General features: G+C 37.0%; 1 protein-coding gene across 2 annotated transcripts in view; it reads right to left on the bottom strand.

Moving 5' to 3' along the window:
- Window positions 1-23,519, bottom strand: part of MS3_00007803 (uncharacterized protein) — a 31,340-nt gene that overhangs the window by 6,016 nt on the left and 1,805 nt on the right. For both annotated transcript variants that reach the window (XM_051216147.1, XM_051216146.1), the window contains exons 2-8: window positions 22,434-22,611; window positions 16,796-17,218; window positions 6,532-7,091; window positions 4,499-4,928; window positions 3,397-3,883; window positions 2,270-2,688; window positions 132-314 (exon numbers count right to left, since the gene is read on the bottom strand). In XM_051216147.1, the coding sequence (XP_051066702.1) occupies window positions 132-314; window positions 2,270-2,688; window positions 3,397-3,883; window positions 4,499-4,928; window positions 6,532-7,091; window positions 16,796-17,218; window positions 22,434-22,611 (2,680 nt within the window). The remainder of the gene's footprint in view (window positions 1-131; window positions 315-2,269; window positions 2,689-3,396; window positions 3,884-4,498; window positions 4,929-6,531; window positions 7,092-16,795; window positions 17,219-22,433; window positions 22,612-23,519) is intronic.

Below are 23,519 nucleotides of genomic sequence, written 5' to 3'. Positions count from 1 at the left end.
TTACCTTGGTTAACTATAAGTGAAATTACTAAGTGTAATAAAAATAATTCTGGACATTTAAAGGTAATGTTCATTGTCCGATATATGTACATAAAAAAGTAAACAGTGAAGAAGGAAGAAAATATACTTACAACTGATTGAGTTACTTTGGGAAGTTCGGCGTAATACTCTTCTACAGAAGAGTTAATACTGGGTAAAGCGACAGCTGTGGAACATGACTGTGGACATACTGAACAAAATACACCAGCCTGAGACATCTGACACATTTCTTCACATATTGTCGAAGGTAAGATACCACACTCTGTAGAATTGAGCTTTCCAAGAGAAATATTAAACAGAAAATTAAATAAGTAGTAATCTAATTAAGAAAGATACATAACTTTGCAGTGGTAATCTAGTGTACTTGAACAAATGTCATTTAAAGTACATCAAAAATGAAGAATATTTAAGCAAGCACCCAAAAACCTTCAGACGATAATAAGTATGGGTTATATGGAATGGAATATCAACTTGCGTAAGGAATATGACACAGAGGTTACTACGGTAACCCAAAGGATGAAGAATATAGGAATTCTAAAAAGTTATGCAAATATTTTCTAATGACTATGTACAATGAATTATGTCAAAAGTAATACGCGAATTAACATTATTTCTCTGTGTGCTATTTCAAATAAACAAACATGGAATTTATGAAATCTAAAACTTATGACTGAATTCGTGAAATGGCAATTAGATTTACATACAAAAACGTACATCACACAGATTCGATAGAATCTAAGTAATATCGATCCTACTTGAGGAAGAGTTTTTGCGCTGAAGTGTAGGCATTTTCAACAAGGTAAAAATGAAGGAGCGTTTGAAAGTTTAATTTAGTTGTAGTCAGCCAGTCATACACAACTTAGAACTAAGAACATGTGAGGATGCGTTCAATTTGTCACGCCCCATTAGTAAAGCGAGAAATTTTCAAGGGAAACCGTAGAGTAGTAGAGGTAGCAACAGCATTGGTGGTAATATAAGCGATGAGGTATATATGCAATTCGAGGAAAAAATATGGATTAGCTGAATAAAAGATTTTGAAAAGGTAGTTTTAGGAACTTAGTGTTAGATCTGTTGAATGGTGACTTGTGCTTTGTACTTAAAAAGTAAGGGAAGATACGGAGTGAATGGACTTATTGCATTGTGAGTGATTTTGAGTTATATCACCCAAAGTCTAACTATCGGTTGCAATAATTGCGCAAACTCCAACCAGGTAGTCTGTACCCATCTATGCAATGTATTCCAACGGTCAGATGTTTTCATGGACTAATGCCAAATCTTGATTTGGCCGTCCCCAACTTTATTCCAACCCTTGCGATTATCGCGAGTTATAAGCATCTCAGAGGATAACTATTCTTGAACAATAATTGGCAATAACCTGTTGCTAGAGTTGCTTCAAACAGAGTTATTATGTATTAAACAAAGATTGCTTAATTCTAATGCTTACTAAGACGTATACTCAAATTTACACAGTACCACGTAAACTTCACATGCACCATCATGAACTGCGATTCAGTGTATGAATCACACGTATGAATTTGATTGTGCTGTTCACGATGCAATCATTAAATAACAGAGTTGCTTTGAAGGCATACTAAGTGGATGACTAAGCTTTTCAGGATCAATCTTGGCATCACTTACTACTAAAGTTCTTCGTCAAATCATTTTTATGCGGCAAGTATGTACGTTACAACTACCATGGCGCTCTGTTTAACAACGGTCTATATTTGACGATTCACGCTTTTACAATATCATTTCAGTGATTTGACAGTACCTAGACTTTTTCATGATATGTCAGTAAGTTGTGAACCTGTTTAGCATACCTGTCCATTAACACTTATTCAACGTGAGTACATGACAATACAAAAAATAATAAAGCTTGTCATAAGTGTATAAAAGGTTTACAAGAATTTCTCTAGATAATAACCGATAGAATGAAATCCACTAGTTGTCAAATAATATCAAGTAAGAAGATATGATGATCTCAAGACAAGTAAATAATACGATACCGTACAACGTATAAACATACTTTGTACACAGAAATGTTATATTGTAAAGTCCTTAAATTCTATTGGACTGAAATTGTCAAAAAATTATAAATCACAAAAACATCTAAATGGGTGATTAAAAATATAAAAAGGAGAAGCAAGACGAGGGGATTTATTATCACAGCTTATTCGAGGACAAACAGGCAACTTAATAATAGTGAATGAATACATTCAGGCTAACTTACTATATTTGATCGAGACAGTTGCCTATGATTGTCAAGTGTCCGAATAATATTTGCATGAGTAGTTTCTAGACAAAGAGTTCTAGAAAAAGAGTTTTGAGTTGGAAGTGACCTTAAACTCTGGAAACTAAATGCATCAGTTGGACTAAGAGGAAGCCAAGGAAGTGTAATTACATCGTTTGGTGGATTATGGAGGATTGATGAACAGACAGAGCTCACATTTTGAGAATCAAGTGTAAATTGTGGTTTTTCGGCGGGACTTTTTGAGGATGTTGAACATTTTGATGTGTGTGCGCTTGAGAAATAATTGTTATTGTTGGCAACGACGTTAGAACAAACCGAGTTATCAGAAAGATTTTTGGTCATGTCGAAGCTAGAGTACCAACTGCTGAATTCTCCGTCAAAAATGCGTTTGTACAGTTCTTTGAGAGAGAAGCAAAAAAGAAAGAAAACAGACTAAATGCAAATCATACAAAATCAACATTTTCTTCGAAATATGTAAAAACCAGTATATACAAGATTCAGCAGACTCATTTAGGTCTAAATATGTACAAAAGGGATGCGCACTGCTGAATTCCATACTAGGACGAGACGGCCGTCCAGTGTTTCCAGGTTTTTAATGGTGGTCAACATTGATCGGTTCTTGATCTCAATTAAAAACTCAACAATCTTCAAAACACTATACAGATAATTATATATATATATATATATATATATATATATATATATATATATATATATATATATAAAGAGTATAAACAAATACAACTGAGAGAGCATGTCCCGAAACACACTGGTCAGTTTGAAAAACTTCTATGTTAGTATATAACAGTGAAAGCAATGCCAATCACTGATTCAACATGCATGTACTAGGAAGCTAGGTTTTTAAAAATCAACGAGGGTAGAATCCTAGTAATCGTTAGGATAAGTACATTCATCTTAAAATTATAAAGACTTATATTATTGAATATCCTTTAGATATTTATTTGAGGGTGAACGATGATTACAATTCTGTCTTATTTGTTTACAGATAATCCATGAGTATATACGTTAAACAAAAATATTTATTTGATAACCGCCATGAAAATATTCAAACGTTCATAAAGATAAAAGAATGACGGAAAACGCACCAGCTCTTACATCATCCGACCGAGAAACAGATAAAAAACCCAATGAAAATTTTGCACTATCTTTTATAGACTGAATATTTTCGCACATGTTGATGTGGTCACTTTCACATTCTGTAGACACACCAGAAGAGATTGAATTTTTTCTAAATTGAACTTTCACTGGTTCGTATTCTGATGATGGTAAAAGAAGTGGGCAACTATAGTCATGTGCTAAGCGTTGAATAAGTTTTAGCCCATGGATAATGCCTTCAGCTTCTACAGGGATTTGCTGAGAAGATCCTGAATGAAACGCGACAAGTAATATCACTGGAGTGAATTTGTATTCACTAAAAGTATTTAAATCAAATGCAGAGCAAAGTTTATTGAGAGAATCTTCAATGTCAATTCCAACTTCGGACCAGGAAGATGAAGAATAGTGGATAAGTAGGGCACGAGGACTATAAGCCGTTGAGAACGTAGGAGACTGGCATAAAACGGATTCAATAACCTAGAAATGTAATAATACAAGATATAACTAAATACAATGTGACGAATAATAACAAAATTGGTGTAGTAACCTAAAATATTCCGTGACGTAGAAGGATAGAATATTAACCATTAATATAATTTTCACATTTAATCGTATTGCTTTTATTATTTACAGGTTATGGACTAAACTTAATATTTATTTAAACAGTTAACATAGAGTTAAATTCACTTGGTGCTGTTTGCTTGAATCTTCCCATCCATGTTCAGGACTCCAATTGATCAGTCTCTTATTGGTATATGTGCATACTGTGCGTGATGCCTCGATATTGTGACGAGCATCATAAGCAAAGATGGATGGTGGCTAGCAGTGGAACCCATAGAGATCGGTAACGCATAAAGAGTGAGAACCACAGACAAAAAAGTGTCAGAGAAGTTAAGCTTAGAGATCAGTTAGAATTTCAACATTCCTCGTATATATTTATATGAGCAAGTATTTGTTTACAGAACTAAAGTATGAACTATATGGAATAAAAATAAACGATGACTGAATAATTCCTCTGTAGATACTGAAATTTACAGGATCGATCCCTATACAACAACAAAATATCAATAGGCTAACGATAAATTATCTTACTTCGTCCAATTGTACAAAATGCACGTAAATGCATGAGGAATTCTTTTTACTTTTACAATACGATTGCGGATCTTCGCGATAAATTGTTGAAGGTACAAAGAATAATTTGCGGTTTGTACTATGTGAATCAGTACAACCGGATACTATATTACAGTTTGAGAGGATTAACGCTGTTAATAATCCGACAAATTTGAATTTATCTTCTGTAATTAGCTTATCCATAAAGTTTTCTGATAGACAAATGAATTCTGTAAGAATGGATAAATAATCAACATTTATGAAACTTCTCCAGTCAATAAAAGAAATATTAGAATTGGAAGTATATGTTGTTTGATCGTTTTCTATCTGGGTATTAGTTGTTAAGTAGAGGAGATTATCCAGAAACACTGCTACTGATTCAGAATTTACAGACAAATAAGGTATTCTAAAACTAGAGGGAAATAAAGGACAAAATATAGATAATAAAAACTTGTATTAAACAATTCAAGCTGGATTAAACATTGTTAGGTTTTTATTATGTAACTGTAGAATATGATGCAACTCAATGACCGTGCACATTTTTACACACTAGGTTATGAACCAAACTTGATGTCCAAAGATTAATCATACTAATCAGTTATCCACTCACTTTTGATCAGTAATACTCAATATTATCACCAAAGTATATATCGAAATACACCGCTCCTGTGGTCGAGTCAAAACTATCAACCACTGCTATTACTAACTTGACAAAATGTTTAAACTTTCTTAATGTGACTACTTTGTTGGCTAGAAAACTCGTTTTTAATGTCTTACGGTTTCAGACAAGTGATTTAAGGTATTCAGACCGACAGCGACGAACTCGACAAGGAAGTTACACTCATGAAAATAGTAAACTGTCGCGAAAGAAGAGTTTTCCGCCGATAACCATCATTTTCAATTATGCTAGTTTATCACAAGTGCTAGAAGACGTCTGTCTTAAAAACACCACACACCGACTGAAATAAATTTTCGGTGTTGGAGGGTGAGGTTTGAAGAAAGAGAACACGGTAAAACTAAAAGTGAATAATTACAAAAAGGAAGGGTTTGATTAGCTTTAAAGAGTTAAGCTCCCGAGTCTATGAGATACTTGACACTCATTCGGCCACTTTGGGAAGTCGTTCTAGAGTGAACATTTTCCTGCGATGTAAACAAGGGAGAAGCTTTAGCCGCTTGCATACATACGGAAATATTTCAGATTAACCAGGACACTATATATCTTTGTAACTCAACTTTGTTAACAACCCTTCTTCATTAGCGTCATCCTCAGAATGTGCAACTAATGTTAACTGCTCGAGTTTATAAAATAACTTTCCTGATTACAGGAAACAATACTCCAAACCACAAACTGAACCTCACAATTTCGTACGTTATGCAAGATCGCACAAAAGGATTCACTAACCAAAACTCTAGATTATTGTGTCGTGAATCAATATGGTTTGTGAGACCTCAATAAAGGACCCAGACATTGTTATTCACTTCTAAGCAAATGAATATTCTCACAGGTGTAGGCATAGCATTGGGTTCAAAACGTCGTGCACTACTGAAGTTGAAAGTCGGTTGTATGCTATATGAGTGAGTGGTAGTATACGAAATGAGAAGAAACAGAATACACTGTACCGTAATTTTGTAGTTTCACTGACTCCATTCCAGAAGAAATAAAGACGAGTTCTAACAAAAGCAGCCTAGCCTTTTCTGAAATTTTAGATGACTAGATCCAGCTATTGTAACTTTTAGACGGGGCTTTTTACAGTCTATCGAACTTAAAATGACAGTGACGATTTGGTGGAATAGAACTCATGGTTAAATAAATTAATACACGAGGACATCGTCTACTATTATTATCAGTTTTGAGGTACAAAATGTCGACAACATCTGAACATTTAAAAATGTTACATTGATTGCATATTGTGCACAATTACTACAAAAGATGAACATCACTAGAGAAAAAGAATTAATGGATAATTTGATATAATAATGTTAATTATATACGAAATAAAAAGTGGTTATTTTACCGCGATGAAGCCATTAGTCCAGAGAGGATTACATTTCTTTCTTCGAGTGCGTCATAATTACTGCAGTATAAATAAGCCAAAACTTTTATCGGTTTTTGGACAGTGGAAATTGATGATTCATGTTTAATTAGTTCACAACATTCTAAAAGCTCGTTAATATTCTTGTATATGAATAAATAAACACAATATTCTGTCAAAGTATTCAAGTGATTAGCCTTAAAACTTTGGAAAGAACTTGGAGGCATTGAATTATCAACGCTGAATGGTGTTAACGTTAGATTTCCCTGTACCGAATCAACAATTGGACTACAATCTTTGTTATTATTATGATTACCATAAGCAGCAGTACCAAAATTGTTTCCCAATGAACTACTATTCGGGGCAGAGAACGCTGACATCTGTGATGCTGTCAGAGACATATGAACGGGTTGAATGGTTAGACCATTTGGACGACGATTAGGAGGATCTGAGTAGAATGGCAAAGGATTGAGAATAGGTGTTTGATTACGAAGATTTTTAGAAGAATTTGAAAGAATTATGACACGAAACTGACGTCCAGTCTAATAAAGTAGACAAAATAAACATAAGGCAAATGATAAGTGAAGACGTATCATTTTTAAAGGGATTACTCAATTTGAAACCGAAAAACACGTTCAATAGAAAGAAATGATAAGTATATGAACCAGTTGGCACATGAGTTCAATTAATTAATAAATTGATGTGAAGCACATTAAATAATTTATTTCTCTATCAACTCCCTAATGATGTAAGTAAGGAATGAAACGATGAACTCCGCGATTGTAAAGAGAATTTTCGGGACTCAAAAATGTGTAGATGATCAGTTGCTAGAAACATATATGTCAATATAACTGAAAAATTTAGGTAATACTATCTTAAGTATCAGTTTAGACAGACCACTGGTAAAATAACCAGAAATACAACAGACTCAACTATGACAATATAGTATTGAGTGATAGCTATTCAAAGATAACACGCCAGTTTTTATATCTCCATACTATCAGCAATTCAAGTTCCTTCTGAACTTTGTTTAAAGACAACCAAGTTGAAAATGTCTAATGCCAATGTATGAAATATAGTTATCATTAGAAAAAGTTAAACGGTAAATGTTCACTAAGTTTGTGGTTTAAAGTTGAGGACTCCATAAATGGGTCTGGTGAATTTGGTTTTCAAAAGATTCAGACCGCATTCCAACTGCAGACTTATCCGTTTTTGTAGGGGTTGGGGATATTGCCCGGCTGTTAGACAGAAACAGTCGAAGTAGCTCTCGAACCTGTGACCTACAGGCTGAAAGCCGAGTGTTTTAATCCACAGAGTACCATGGTAAAAAGCGAAGAAACCTAGAAAGAAGTGAACCAGTCACAATTCACAACGACGAATTTATGAAGCAAATAAAAATGGTTTGAAAAGAGAGAAAATAGGTCGTTATTAGTCGTATAAATATTTAGTTAAGAAATGCTTTTAAAAAGTATGACATTTATATTACACAATTTCCCAGGTGACTGGCTTTTTAGTTAAGTTAATGATGTAAAGAAACCAGTAGTGTGGGAGTACGACTCATAGGAATATCACAGAGAATTACTGATTATATTTATAACTGATAATTAGTAGACGCTTGTATTGTTGTACTCTTATAGTTTTTTTATGCTTTCGTTTGACCTATAAATAGTTGTCAAATCTCATTGTTTCAGATTAACTATCAACCAATCCGGTTTTGTATTACTTATGACTAAGTTATGTACACTGTGATTTATTGTGTTATGTGGTTAGCCACTTCAAGAACATTATTTTGTGTTTTGAATCATAGCTGAACGGATATGATAGAGAACTGATCTTTTTATCTTCATCTTTTGATTGACCACTGGTTTAGAAGCTCGAAGGCCTATAAGCATTACCATTTTGGCTGCTACTCACTGACCGGTGTCGATCAGTAAATAGGTCACAGGTTCTACTGGCAATATGGGTGAACTAATTGATAATCAGGCTAAAGAGTTGGTACAACTGCTTTGCTGTCATTACGGTCAGATTACACGGAACCTAATACAATCTAACCAAGCAATCTGTTTTTTCCTAATATAACAGTCAGTTAATTGATAGCATTGGGATCCGAAGAGCGCATTTCGTTCCATTTAGGACTCTTCAGGTGAATTTACTTGCATCTCAGGGTTAACATTCACATTGGGATTCGAACACATTACACTTAACTTCAAACCTCCATCACGCTATTCACTAAGCTACTGAATTCAAATGGTCAGTAACCTGTGGAACGGGTATGTATCCTATTTAGAAATTTTTGGATCTTCGCTTTGTCGTTCTTAAAAGCTGCAATTGACTAGTCGCTTGTAATATGAGCATCGTGAGAAGATCCCCTCGATACTCCCAATTATTCACATATATTTATTCGTAAAGTTGGTCAGTGAAACATGCTGAAAAGGACTGATTGATTAGATACCTTAATAGCAACAAACAAGAAGACTCAAACGCTTATGACTATGGCTTTATTTGAAAAGTAAAATAATTGCCAAAAAAGATTCTCATCAGGTTTTACAATTATACATCTAAATTAAAGTCTCAAGTTTAAGACAAATAAATTAATCACTTACTTACTTACGCCTGTTACTCCTAATGGAGCATAGACCGCCGACCAGCATTCTTCATCCCACTCTGTACTGGGCCTTCCTTTCCAGTTCTATCCAATTTTTGTTCATTTTTCTCATGTCTATTTCCATTTCCCGGCGTAATGTGTTCTTTGGCCTTGAGGATTCCATGTGAGGGCTTGTCTTGTGATGCAGTTGGGTGCTTTCCTCAATGTGTGTCCTATCCACTTCCAGCGCTTCTTCCTGATTTTTTCCTGTTGGAATCTGGTTTGTTCTCTTCCATAGAAGGTTGTTGCTAATAGTGTCTGGCCAAAGGATCCGAAGTATTTTGCGTAAACAGCTATTAATAAACACTTTCGTAGATCTCCAGGTTTCTGCCCCATACAGTAGAACTGCCTTGGCATTTGTATTGAAAATCCTGACCTTGGTGTTAGTTGACAGTTGTTTTGGGTTCCAAATGTGCATCAATTGTAGATATGCTGCTCTTGCCTTGACGATTTGCGGCTTTACATCTGCACCAGATCCACCGTGTTCATCAATGATACTGCCCAGATATGTAAAGGTTTTTACATCTTCCTAATCGTCTCCGTCAAATTTGATTGGATTGGTGCATGCTGTGTTGTATCGGAGAATCCTGCTTTTCCCTTTGTGTATATTGAGACCTACTGCTGCCGAGGCTGCTGCCACACTGTTCGTCTTCTCCTGAATTTTTTGTTGCGTTTGCGATAGAAGAGCCAGATCATCTGCGAAGTCTAGATCGTTCAGCTGCATCTTAGCTATCCACTGTATCCCGTGCTTCCCTTCAAATGTTGAAGTCCTCATGATCCAGTCGACCACCAGGAGAAAGAGAAAGGGTGGGAGTAAGCAACCTTGCCTGACAACGGTCTTCACTTCGAACGACTTTGTCAACTGTCCTCCATGCACGATTTTGCAGTTTAATCCATCATATGAACTCTGTATGATATTGACTATCTTCTGAGGCACACCGTAGTGTCGAAGAAGTTTCCATAGTGTTGTTCTGTCCACGCTATCAAATGCCTTTTCGTAGTCAATAAAGTTGATGTAGAGTTATGAATTCCATTCAATTGATTGCTCTACAATGATCCGTAGAGTTGCGATTTTGTTTGTACACGATCTATCCTTACGGAATCCTGCCTGTTGGTCACGAAGTTGGGCGTCTACGCAGTCCTTCATCCTGTTTAACAATACCCTGTTGAAGACTTTTCCCGGTATTGAGAGAAGAGTGATGCCCCTGTAGTTATCACACTTGCTGAGATCGCCTTTCTTCGGTATTTTGATCAGAAGTCCTTCTTTCCAGTCTTTTCGTACTTGTTCCTCATCCCAAATCTTATTGAAGATAATGTGGAGTATCCTTGCAGTTGCCACTACGTCTGCTTTTAGTGCCTCTGCTGGAATGTTGTCTGGTCCCGCTGCTTTGCCACTCTTGATTTGTCTGATGGCCATGCTGATTTCTTCAATTGTTGGTGGGCCAACACTGACTGGGAGGTCCGTGGACGCTGCTTCGATGTTGGGTGGGTTCAGTGGAGCTGGTCGATTCAACAGTTCTTTGAAGTGTTCTACCCACCTGTTTCGTTGTTCTTCAATGTTGGTGATTACCTCGCCTTCCTAGCTTTTCACTTGTCGTTCTGGTTTACGGCGATTTCCAACGAGTCTCTTTGTCGTGTCATACGGTCGTCTCATGTTTCCTTCTCTTGCAGCCGTTTCCGCCGTCGTTGCTAAATCTTCCTCCTCTTCACTTGTTTGTTTACTTCTGTGTATTCAGCTTGTGTCTTGGCTTTTTCTGCTCTTGTTCGGCTGGTATTGATTGCTGCCTTCTTGTTTCTCCTTTCCTGAATCTTATCCAGTGTATCAACAGTGATCCATTCCTTGTGATGGTGCATCTTGTGGCCCAGAACCTCATGGCATGTTGAAGTGATTGCCTCTTTTATCCCTTTCCAGATGCTCCTCGTAGCAGTCTCCTCTCCATTGAGTAGATCATGAAAGGCCTGGAACTTGTTGCTGAGAACTATCTTGAATTTGTTGAGTTTATCAGTATCCTGAAGAAAGGCCGTATTGAACTTTTGTGATACTGTCCGCCCGATTGTCCAGTGCTTCTTGGGTTTCAATTTCATCTTGGCGACCACCAAGTGATGATCTGATGCTATATCAGCTCCTCTCTTGGTTCTCACGTCCTCTATAGTCCTCCTGAACGTTTTGTTGATGCAAATATGGTCGATTTGGTTTTGCGTGGTGTGATCCGGTGAAGTCCATGTGGTTTTGTGTATGTGTTTATGTGGGAATATGGTGCCGCCTATGACCAGCTTATTGAAGGCACATAGATTTGCAAATCTCTCACCATTTTCGTTCTTTTCTCCCAGTCCGTGTCGTCCCATGATGTCTTCATATCCAGTGTTGTCCGTTCCAACCTTGGCATTGAAATCTCCCATCAGAATGATCAGGTCCTTTGTTGGGCACTTCTCGATGATTGACTGCAGCCTATCGTAGAATTGATCTTTAGCGTCTTCATTGTAGTCGTTGGTAGGCGCATAGCATTGGATGATGTTCATTGAAATGCCCTCTTTCTTTGTTTTGAAGGAGGCTTTGATGATCCTTGGTCCATGAGATTCCCATCCTATAAGTGCTTTTTGTGCTTGTTTGGACAGCATCAATGCAACTCCTTGTGTGTGGGGGGCATTTTTTTCATCATGGTCAGAGTATAGCAGAAGCTCCCCTGAAGTTAGTTGTTATTGTCCAACTTGTGTCCAATGTGTTTTACTGATCCCAAGCACCTGTAGGTTGTATCTTCTCATTTCTGCAGCAATTTGGAAGGCTCTCCCGATGTCCCACATTGTACGAACATTTCATGTACCTAAATAAATGATTGCTCTGGTTGTCAGAAGGGGCATCGGCTTCGTAGATTCCGAAGGAATTCGGCTTTCATCATGAGGCGTCATAACTCTTCTAAACGAAGGCCTTCTGACTCCCAGGATAGAGTTTAAATGGTTTGAAATATTTTTTCTGATTAGCGTTGTTTTAGCGAGTTATTTTTCTACGGGATGGTGTTGCTAACCCCATGCCCAGCCCTCCTCCTTTATCCGGGCTTGGGACTGGCAAATAAATAAATTACAGGATATGAATTCAGGATTGTTGGTAAAATCAAATTAAATTGTTAGTGTTGAAATGACTAGTGTATAATATTAACTTGAATCAGAAAAAATATAGATAAAACAAGGAGGGCGAGATGATGATGTAATCATAAATTAGATCAAGTTTGGATGAAAAATTTATTCGGAAGGATATTTTTTCGTTTAACTGTTTTTCAATAATTTATCTTCATAACATTTTTAGAACGTTAGACATCAAATCTTAAAATCCTAGTGAGTATGATAAGGATTTAATTAATTGTCGACTAACGGTTGCCAGTCATGACATTAAATATAAACTTTAAAGATATGTACTATGACAGGGTATATATATTAATATAACAAGAATTTACTTGTTGGGGTTAAGCATTTACTCTGAGTAATTCTTTAAAAATATTTCAAGTTACCAATGTGTTACCTGATCTGTGTATGGGTGCTTTCAGTTTTGTATTTCTTTAGGTCATGATGTGTAGGCGTCTCGAAATGAATACATACAAAAATCGCAACAAATTGTTTAGTAGACATTTATAACTACATACTAGCACAAACAAACAAGAAAATCAATATGAAATGTGTCTGCACACAAATTATAATGATATAAAGTTGAACGTGATCAGAAAGCTATGGTGAATTACATTTCGAAGAAAGTAACCAAAAACAGAAACACAGTCTTAATATTGATGATAAAGTTGTAAATCAAACTTAATATGGTTAGTTTGAAGTACACAGATTGCTAGTTTGAAGGTAATTACGCTGCATTTCTGAAAATGAGTAAGTTTGAGGAAAAAACACCTGCTTGTTCGATAATCGGAGTATTCGATTTCATGATGAAAGACTAGTAGTCATTAAAATACTTCGGATTGTGATCTTAACCTAATTTATATGGATAAACCGTCTTAAAACAATGATAAGGAGCGAATTGAACAAATAAATATTCATTTTTAATAATCTACGAAGTTGATGAATATATGAGAAAAATAACCTTTAGGTTAGAGCCGACAATGCAAACAAATGTCGGTTACTGAGGACGGATGAGTTGAAAAGTTACATTGTTGGCACAAATGCATCATGATTTCTATGTTTTTGCAGATTGAATAACATTAGTGAAAAGCATAAATTGAAGTCTTTTTTCAACTATCACTTACTTTGTTCCCGACTCTACACTAACAAATTATTCAAGTGAATATAAAATATTAATCAACTAACGACTGAGTCAATTCACAATTTAAATTAAAGTTTAATGTAATCCACGAACATAATTACAAGAATGCAACTTAAAAATATATATAGATAAGGTAATACCTATTGAATAAACTGAAAGGGACCGTTAATGGACTACATACTTATGAGAAGTTTTGTTAAGTGATCAAACAAAAAACATCGATTATATGGAATAGAACTTTGAAGATTAAGGTATTTATTGAGTAATACTGAATAATGACAAATGGAACAAATGAGAATAAATAGTCATGTTTGCATTTACACACAAAACAGTAATATACACAATGAATTTCGTAAATATATGATACAAAATTAATAAAACAGCTTAACAAAATTTAATGAACTGAGGTAATTGATAGTAAAGAACTAAGTGTGATCAAATACCATAGTGTAGTACTGTACACAAAAACTGGGAAGACAATGCCCACATTCGTTGGAAACAACGGAGGTGGTTATATGCCCTCAGTCTTTTTGAAGTGATTTTGTACAAAGCTTCTTTTAAAATGTTAATGGACGTGATTAAAGGGCATTCCTCTCCAACAAGCATCTTTTGAAACAGCCTTGTCAAACGAACTGAAGTAGGGTTTCAAACTAACAAATACAAATAATGTTGACTTGTGACACATGTGGCCATGTTTAAACATCTGGTGTGATTATATCCACTTAGCTTGAAAATCAAAACATTTTGGAATAAAAACTACAAAAATATTAAGGATATACTTAGGAAATCAACAGTTTACCACATTCGCATTGTAGAAAGCATAATTATGCTAACTTGGTATTTGGTTTTAGAATTTCATTACAGAAAAATGCATAACATGCCCAAAACAAGTTACGTGACAAAGAACTTATGTTAATTCATTATTTGTTTGTTTCTTTATAATAAATAAATTTGTAGCATAAACACTAATTAGTCATATTATTTATTGATTCTAAAAATCACAAAAATTCGAGAATATATGATCATATTAAGTCTAAATGTTAGGCGGAATTGTCACAACTAATTAGACATAACTACGAAGATAATTATCGATGTATGTAGAGAGAAAAATAGGAAAGTGGATCGACAAACTACGTTATTCGTGTTATATATATATATATATATATATATATATATATATATATATATATATATATATATTGTATTCTCATGAGTACAAGTGTCAATTATGAGCTTCCTATTAAATGAGGAAAGCTGGCAAATCAAACTAATTGATCATATTTAATTTCTAACAAACTCAGGTACAAAAATTAACAAGACATCTAAATCTTTTTTTAGAAGTTTTGTATATAATCGGCGAACATATTGAGCAAACACAAAAGGAACAAGCTAAATTTAGCTAGCAGATACCTCACAACAGAAATGTTAATGTCACATAAAAGATGTTGTAATCTGGTTAACTATGAACTTATGCCATCACAAACAAATACAACGTAGCACAGCAAACAAAATTTTAGTACAAACAGAGCTTACTAGACAGCCATCGATGAGTAGTAAGCCCTGTATGGAAGTTGAGAACCATAGATAATTAATTTAAGTCGCCACAGTACTTATACAACCATTCTTCAACCATGTATGGTACCCGTTATAGTCAAAGGTCAATTTTGTGGCTACATTGGCTTTTGTAAAATGAGGATTTGTCTCACGCGACAACCTACTACAAGCCCCGATATAACCATACGCAATATTAGATACAATACTGACTGGAAGATGATTAGATTAGAAAGAAACTAAAAGAAGCCCGGTTGGGAAATATAAGTAGATAGTGCAGCCGCTGACTGTTTGCTTGAATGACTTATGAAGGTTCAGACATTTTTGTGGTCTTCGCAATAGTGTTAATAATAAGTGAGTAGAGATCCAAGATGGCATATTTAAAAGTTGATCACACCAGTGGAGAATAAATCGTTTTTTGTGTTCTTAATTGAGAAAACCGCAATACTTCCTTCTCTCGACTTACCTTAATAACTATTATTTGTATTGATTTTTTATGCGGCTGTTGTAAAGTATAGCAACTTGAATCAATGTGTTTTAACTCTGCAATGGTATTTTTCTAACAATTGTCTGTTTCTAAACGCATGTTACCTCAAAATTTACACATAAAACACTTACGGACACGAATCATTAGTAAACGCTTCATATCAGTCATTCAGTAACAACGTAGAACTTCGTACGTACGTACATCAGTTCGAGTTGCCACACCACATTAGCACAGAGATGCAGTGGTCGATTCAAATCCCGTAGTGGTAGAGGTAATAAAAGTATAAGCAGTAGTCGGGAAAATTAGTGTTTGGAGATGTTATTTAAAGAGTATAATACAGTGAAATAAATTTGGGAAGAGAAAAAAAGAGACAAGGAGGAATAAGGAGATCAAAACTTGGGAGAACACAAGAAGTGTATGCACCTGCGCCATTGCAAACGATTTTGAGCCATGTCATTTAGGGTCTCTAACCATCGGTTGCTATCATCTCGCGGTCCCCAACCAAGTAGTCTACACCTACCAACATGGCTCAGTCTAATTGTCAGTGACTTCATGGACTTGTGCCATGTTTTGGTCTGGCCGCCTCTAGCTTTCTTCCAACCTACTCCTATACCACTGAACATCGCACATCGAGGCAGTCGGTCGTTGGGCATACGCAACACGTGTCCCAGCCATCTCAACTGATGAAGTTTCACTACGTCATCAATTGATTTGCCATCCTCACCTAGTACCCGTTTCTTAACAACTGCATTACTTACTCAATGGTCCCAGGATATAAGAGCAATATTTCGAAGACACCTATGATCAAATACTAGTAACCTACAAATATCCTCTACTCTTACCGGCTATGTTTTACTGCCATAAAGTAGGACGGAACGAACTGCTGCGCAGTAAACACGTCCTTTGGTTGATAGACGGATATCTCGCCTACGCCATAAATGACGCAAGTTGGTAAAAGCTAGTCGAGCCTTCTGTATCCGTGCTGTGTTTTCGTCACATACCAGACCACAAGGGCTGGTCAGACTTCCAAGACTACATAAAAATTGTAAGCAAATTTAACAAATGTGTTATTTATTATTATAAGCATGTGAAGATGTCAAATAGCCTAGTGACTATAGAAACAGTTTTTTCGAGCAATTCGGTTCATTTTTAGCCATGAACATGATTGCACAATTTGTCTGATCATTCTACTTTATATAACAAGTATTCATGGAATAGTGCCGACAAACACGCTAAAGTAATTCCTATATTGTAAGGAATGGTTTGAAAATCATGGATTCATAACACAACGTTGATATCAACTTACTTTATCAATGTAGAATTCTAATGGACAAAGGTCTCGCATTGCTGCTGCGGCACAATTAGAGGTTTCTGTTTGCCCACGTACATAGATTTTTACAAACGGATTTCCGGCAGGAATGTTATGAGATAAGTCTGGACATTTGGCAGGAAGTGCTACTGATTTACGAGTTTCAATGGAAGATGAATTGATTGGTTCAAAAGAACTTCGACTGCATGGACCAGGTAGAAGAAGAGGTGGTGGAGGGGTTGGTAAGACAGATAGATCACATACATCACTTATTTTTGGTAAAGTTATGTCTTGAACAAAAGAACTGTTTTCAGGAAAATGGGTATCAGGAAATAAACTTGCGTTCATTTGATAGGTTTTCGTTTCCAAGGGTGAACTGGGGTTTGTGATAGGAATATTTGGATCGTTTACGCCAATCATCTTATTAGAAAGAATAAATGAATTTAGTAAGACAAGTCGGAAAAAAAGATGAGATGAAATGTTGTGATCCGAAAATGAGTACTGCAAGTCATGGAAATATTTTATACGTAATTAGGAATTATAAGTAGCTGTAATTAGCTGAAAGTGGTAAACTAAAAGCAATAGATATACAAATACTATACTAGACTTGGTTGTGCTGATTTATGACAAAATAATCAAACCACAACGAAACAAAAAATAACTTTCGACCAATTTTAATCTTATGAGATTAAATTAACAAAATAAATAGTAAGTCAGTCAGTCAGTCAGCTACAATGTAGGACCAGGCACATATATGCATCGGTCCAAGTTGCCATACCTCATTAACGCAACAAGATGGACACCGGATTCATAAAAGTAGTTAATTCAGAGGTGGTAATATATAAAGGAAAGATTGCAATAAGGATACAGTACAGGAAGAAAGAATTAGTTCGTAGAAAGAAAGATATGAAGCAATTTTAATCTCTTCGTTTAAGGGAAGACAGAGAGAGTATACACCGACGCCACTGTAATCGATTTCGAACCATGTCACCAAGAGTCTCCAACCATTGGTTACGATAGTTACGCGGACCCCAACCAAGTAGTCTGCATCTACCAACATGGCTCGGACTAGGAGTTAGTGACTTCAAGCACTGATGCCACGTTTTGGTTTGGCCGCCCCTAACTTTCTTCCAACCATCCCCTACCCTGGTTAGCATTGCACGTCGTGGTAATCGGTGTTCAGGCATACGTAATACGTGGCTCAACCATCTCAGTCGATGAAGATTCATAACCTCATCAACTGATTTACCATCATTCCCTAATACCCTGCGTCTAACCTCACTATTACTTACCCGGTGATCCCAGCAGATGCCAGCAATATTTCTAAGGCATCTGTGGTCAAATACTAGTAGCTTACGGGTGTCTTCTACTCTTAAGGGCCATGTTTCGCTGCCGTAAATTAAAACAGAACGAACTGCCGCGCAGTATACTCGTCCTTTTATTGATAGACGGATATCTCGCCTTCGCCAAAGATGACGTAAGTTGGCAAAAGCCAAGCGAGCTTTTCGAATCCGTGCTGAGATTTCTTCAGACACTAACCCATTAGGGCTAATCAGACTTCCAAGATAAGTGAAGTTGTCGACGCGTTCGACTACTTCACTCCCTATCCTTAGTTCAGGTGTTGACGCAGACCAGTCCTGAAGCAACAACTTGCATTTAGAGGGAGAGAAGCGCATTCCAAACATTCTGGCATTGTTGCTCAGTGCTACCAAAAGACTGTATTTTATCAGCGCCTTCACCAAACAGGACTATGTCATCTACGTATTTTAAGTCGATAAGTGGACCTCGTGGAAGGAGATCAATACCCGAGAGTTCAGTAGACGCGAATGTTATTTCCATCAATAAGTCTATGATGAAGTTAAACAAAAATGGAGAAAGTGGACAGCCTTGACGGACACCACTTGAGGTTGCAAAATCAGATGACAGTTCGCCATAAGCTCTCACTCGACTGGTAGTGTTCGAGTAAAGAGCCTTCACAAGGTTTATGTACTTCTGAGGTACGCCTTTCAATGACAGACACTGCCACAGAGTCTCGCGGTCTACCGAGTCAAATGCTGCTTTTAAGTCAGGAAAGACCACCATTGTCGGACGCCGATAAGTATGCCTATGTTCTAGAACCTGACGAATGGTGAATATGTGGTCGATGCAGCCACGACCAGGTCTGAAGCCAGCTTGATTCTCTCGTGTTTGCAGTTCACGAGTCTTAGTTAGGCGTCTGATAATTATCGAGGCTAGTATTTTAGATACTATATTAGTTAAACTAATCCCTCTATGGTTGTCACAGGATGATTTTAACCCTCTCTTATATATTGGGACGATAAGTGATTGTGACCAGTTAGATGGAATAACGTCTAACTCCCAGATCTTAGCTAAAATATTAGTCAACCTAATCGCTAAAATTGGACCACCATCCTTAAAGACCTCTGGAGCCAATCCATCTGGACCAGCTGCCGTTCCTCATTTCAGATTAACTATAGCCTTTTGAACTTCTGCTAGAGCTGGGGGACCTACTTCAATGTCCCGTTCACACTGTCTGGGAATGGAGGGTAGTTGTAGAGTAGCGGAAGGCCAACTGAACTGTTCTCTAAAATGTTCCGCCCATCGTTCTAAACGTCTGGACTGAGAGCAGATGAGAGTATCGTCTTTTTTCAAACTAGTCTGACTTACACTTGACTTATTAATTCCAGTTTCTTTTATTAGTCTGTAAAGCTGTTTTGTGTTCCCTATAGTCGCCGCCTTTTCCATCTCTTTTGCTTTCATTGCCCACCACTGCTCACGGTCGTTCCTTAGACTTTTGGTTAACCTAGATATGATTTGTTGTCGCTCTTCATCGTGTTCAGAGCCTGATGAGACGAGTTTGCGAGAATCCATCAGTGCAATAGACATTGAGGAAATCCATTAGTTCTTTGTAATCCTTTGATTTAAATCACTGATAGATGTCACTGCTGTTTCCACAGCTGTTTGTATAGCTTTCCAAGCAACATCTGAGTCAACCTCGTTTTCAGAACTACCTAATTGTGACGTCAGTTGTTCCTGGAACTTACTTTTGGTTTTCTCGCTACTCAATTCAGTTCTAATGGGTCTTTTTACTGTGGCTTTTATGCGTCCAGCGAGGCGCAAGCAGATGCGTGCCCGTATTAGGGCGTGGTCGGAGTCCAAGTAGGTACTCCAGAATGAACGACAATCTTCTAACGACCCTTTCCAACGATAACTTGATGGCAATATGGTCTATTTGAGTCCATCGTTGGTTTGGTGTAGGGGGTCGCCATGTTAGACGATGTCTCTCCTTATGCTTAAAATTTGTGTTTAATAAAGATAAACGATTGTCTGAGCACAGTTGCAGCAGACGATCACCATTATCTGTTCGTTGTGCCGGAATACTAAAATACCCACCTAAATGCCTTTCTGTTTGGTTTAAACTACCTATCTGGGCATTAAAGTCACCTGCTACGAGTACTATGTCTGAACGTTTAACCTTCTGAATAAGTTCAGATAGCTTTCTGTAAAATTCATCTTTCACTTCATATAAGCTACAGTCGGTGGGAGTGTAGGCAGAAACGACAAAAAGGTAACGACGTGTGCCCCCATCCTTCCGACTTCTTACGGAGCCGTTTAGCCGAACAGAACATAAACGACTGTTAACGGGATCCACTCTAGCAGTGCTTGTTCCGCCTTCATGCTTATTGCTATGCCTACTCCTGCCAGTCCACAAAAAATGGCCGTCGGGTCACCAGATACACCGAGGGTGTATCTCTTCGGCTCTCCGTTTTGCCGAGGTGAGGTCAAGTAAATTACCACACTGGGATCCTGTATGCGTGTTTCAGAGACACAGCATACATCAATGGTACGAGATTCTAGGGTTTTAGCCAAGGAGGCCTGTTGGCTGACTTGACATAGAATGCGTACGTTGAAGGCTCCAACGTGTAGTTTGGAGCGAGGTTTAAGTAGACCTGGGACAGTATTTTACGCACTAGAATCGTTGGCTATGGTGACACTTGGGGAAGCCAAGAGAGGAAGTTTAGAATTAAGTCGATGTATGAGGGATAATGATATTGAAGAGGGAAGTTGACTATGAATACAGTGATCTTGAGTGCTATTAGAGGTATGACGGCGGTTGTCACTTCCCGGCTGACCACACCGTGGAAGGGTTCTTCTGGAGGTACCTGAAAACGAAATTCGATTAAAGGTGGTCTTAGTGACTTGAGAGCTTGACCACACTACCCAAGAGATAACTGCTTGAGGTCGGTCACACGAGACCTTTTTGTGAGTAATTTTTGTGTTAGCTCCGTACTTGTTGAGACCTTACCGCCGGAGACGGATATCCATGGGATAAGGCGCTGTGTGGATTCTTACGGTCAAACTTTTCTAAACACACCCCTCCTTGTAGGAAGGAAGTATCGCTGTTATGCTGGTTGTCTGAAGGGAACGCCTTACTGCCGTCACACCGCTATACAGTCAGCAGTACGACTTCGCCTTCGGACCTTGGATTTGTTGCTTTAAGTCTTACCGCTCTTCAACCGACCTGTCTGACATGGTAGGACCTTGAGGAACGGTTGTTCCAGCCAGTATAGCTCGGTTGCTTCATCACGATAGGCAAGCCCGACCACCACGTCAAGGTAGCAACAACGGTCAGGAGATAAATAGTAAGAGTCGACATAGAATAGTATTAATGATAACGATGAAAATCAAACATCAGGAACAAAGTTTGAAAAGATAGGACAGGTAAGTATGCATAAAATAATATAAGAACCTCATATGTAGCACAAACCAAAGAGCGAATATACCTGCACGATCATGACTGAGTCATATCGCCTGACGAATCCAGCATGCAGACACCAACCAGATTGTCTGACTTTACCAATATGGTTTACATTAACGGTCAACAAGTTTATGGACCGGTGTCACGTCTTAAATTTGTTGCCCCTAGCTTTCTTCCAACATCAGCTAACATCCACCGTCGAGGTAGCCAATGGTTAGGCATAGGTAACACAGGTCCAAACTATCCCAGTTGAAGATTCAATATCGTATCGACCGGTTTACCATCGCCTAGTACTCTGGGTGAAACCACAATACTGCATACTTGGTCGTTTCACTATACAAGAGCAATGCTTCGACGAAATAAATGATCAAAACCTGGAGTTTGCCCACACGCCCACGTTTTAAAGTCTTGTAGTAATATAAAATGGACAGTTTAAGCAAAAATATGCACCTAAAAGGAGGGAAACACATTCTAAGCATGCTTGTATTGTCGGTCAAGGAGATCAGAAGACTACATAACATCAGTATCTTCACTTAGTCGGACTAGACTGTCTGTGTATTCCAAACCAATAACTAAGCCTTTAGTAGAAAATTAACCACTGAGTAGTTAGATGAATGATAGGCTAGAATAATACACAAGATGAATAAAAAGACTTACTACACAAATATAGTGCAAAACTGAGAAAAATGTGAGTATTGGTTAGAACGTAGTCGAAAATACAAGATGAACACTTGAAACATGATATTAATAGAATATTTGTTGAAGAAAATAATGATAATCAACTAATATATGAAATTATTAAGAATGATAAGAGCAACAAGAAAACATGGCATAACAATTTCCACGAAACTATTGGTAAAAATTAATTTAACAAACCTGTGGTAAAATGATTCGTTCAGGAATTCTTAGTTTATTATGCTGTTTAGGAAATGTGAGAGACTGTACAAGTGGAGGAAAATAAGATACATGTCGAACATTTGGAGATTCGCTGCTAATCGAATGGACGTTTGTATCACATGAACTGGTACCATATTGAACCCAACGTATACTAGACCTAGAAGAAATATGAAAGTAAATAGAGGTACTTATGTGGAAACCGCGGTGAGATTTTATGAGAATAAAGAATTTAAGACATCCTAAAGGTACGAAAAGTTTAAATTAGCAATAAGATATATTTGGGACTACAGTGGAAATATTGAGTACTATAATCTCAAGCTTGGTTATTCACTTAATGACATATTGAAATAATATCAATGACCAAATAAAGCTTCGAAAATATTATCACATATTATAATGAAATAAAGCATAATATTTTGTTTGAAATCTTATTCAGTAAATATGAAAATAAACCAAGTAGGTCTTTATATTAACCAGTGTAAAAACAGTTGATATGTAACGTTTATAACGGGATTCAGTTGTTAACATATTTTGCGTACACTGGGCAACATAATGGACATCAATATTTTAAAACAACTGATGACATGTTTAAACTAAAATTATTTTTGCACCCACTATGTGGGCTATAGTATGTATTATTTCTAACTTAAAAGCATTTCGTATGGTAGATGGTTGATAGCCTTTTCCGAGAAAGCCATACTTACAGTCTTCAATGAGCCCGGGTGGTTTTATATAAACAGTACCATTAACTTGCTCAAAACGAGACAATTTAGTTTTGTTCCAAGGATGGTGATAAATATATTGTTGAAGAAATGATGACAGCTTGGAAGGCTATTGGTATACTAACGTTTATCGATTAAAACACATAAATATTGGTACAAGCAGGCACCAAATATCTATTCGACACAAATTCGATTTATGTAAGGACTGGAATACTGTCTGAGCGCCCTAACCGAAGGTGTTTTTCTTAAGGGGCCAATACCCGTGCCTTTGACCTAAAGGTCTAATCCATAAGGCAGTGGAGTGACATTAGATAGTCTCATGGTAGCCGGTGGACAACAATAG

The sequence above is a fragment of the Schistosoma haematobium genome, chromosome 4, assembly GCF_000699445.3.
Source record: "Schistosoma haematobium chromosome 4, whole genome shotgun sequence".
Lineage (NCBI taxonomy): Eukaryota > Metazoa > Platyhelminthes > Trematoda > Strigeidida > Schistosomatidae > Schistosoma > Schistosoma haematobium.
Note: the sequence above shows the minus strand (reverse complement) of the source record. Positions and strands in the feature narration are given on the sequence as shown.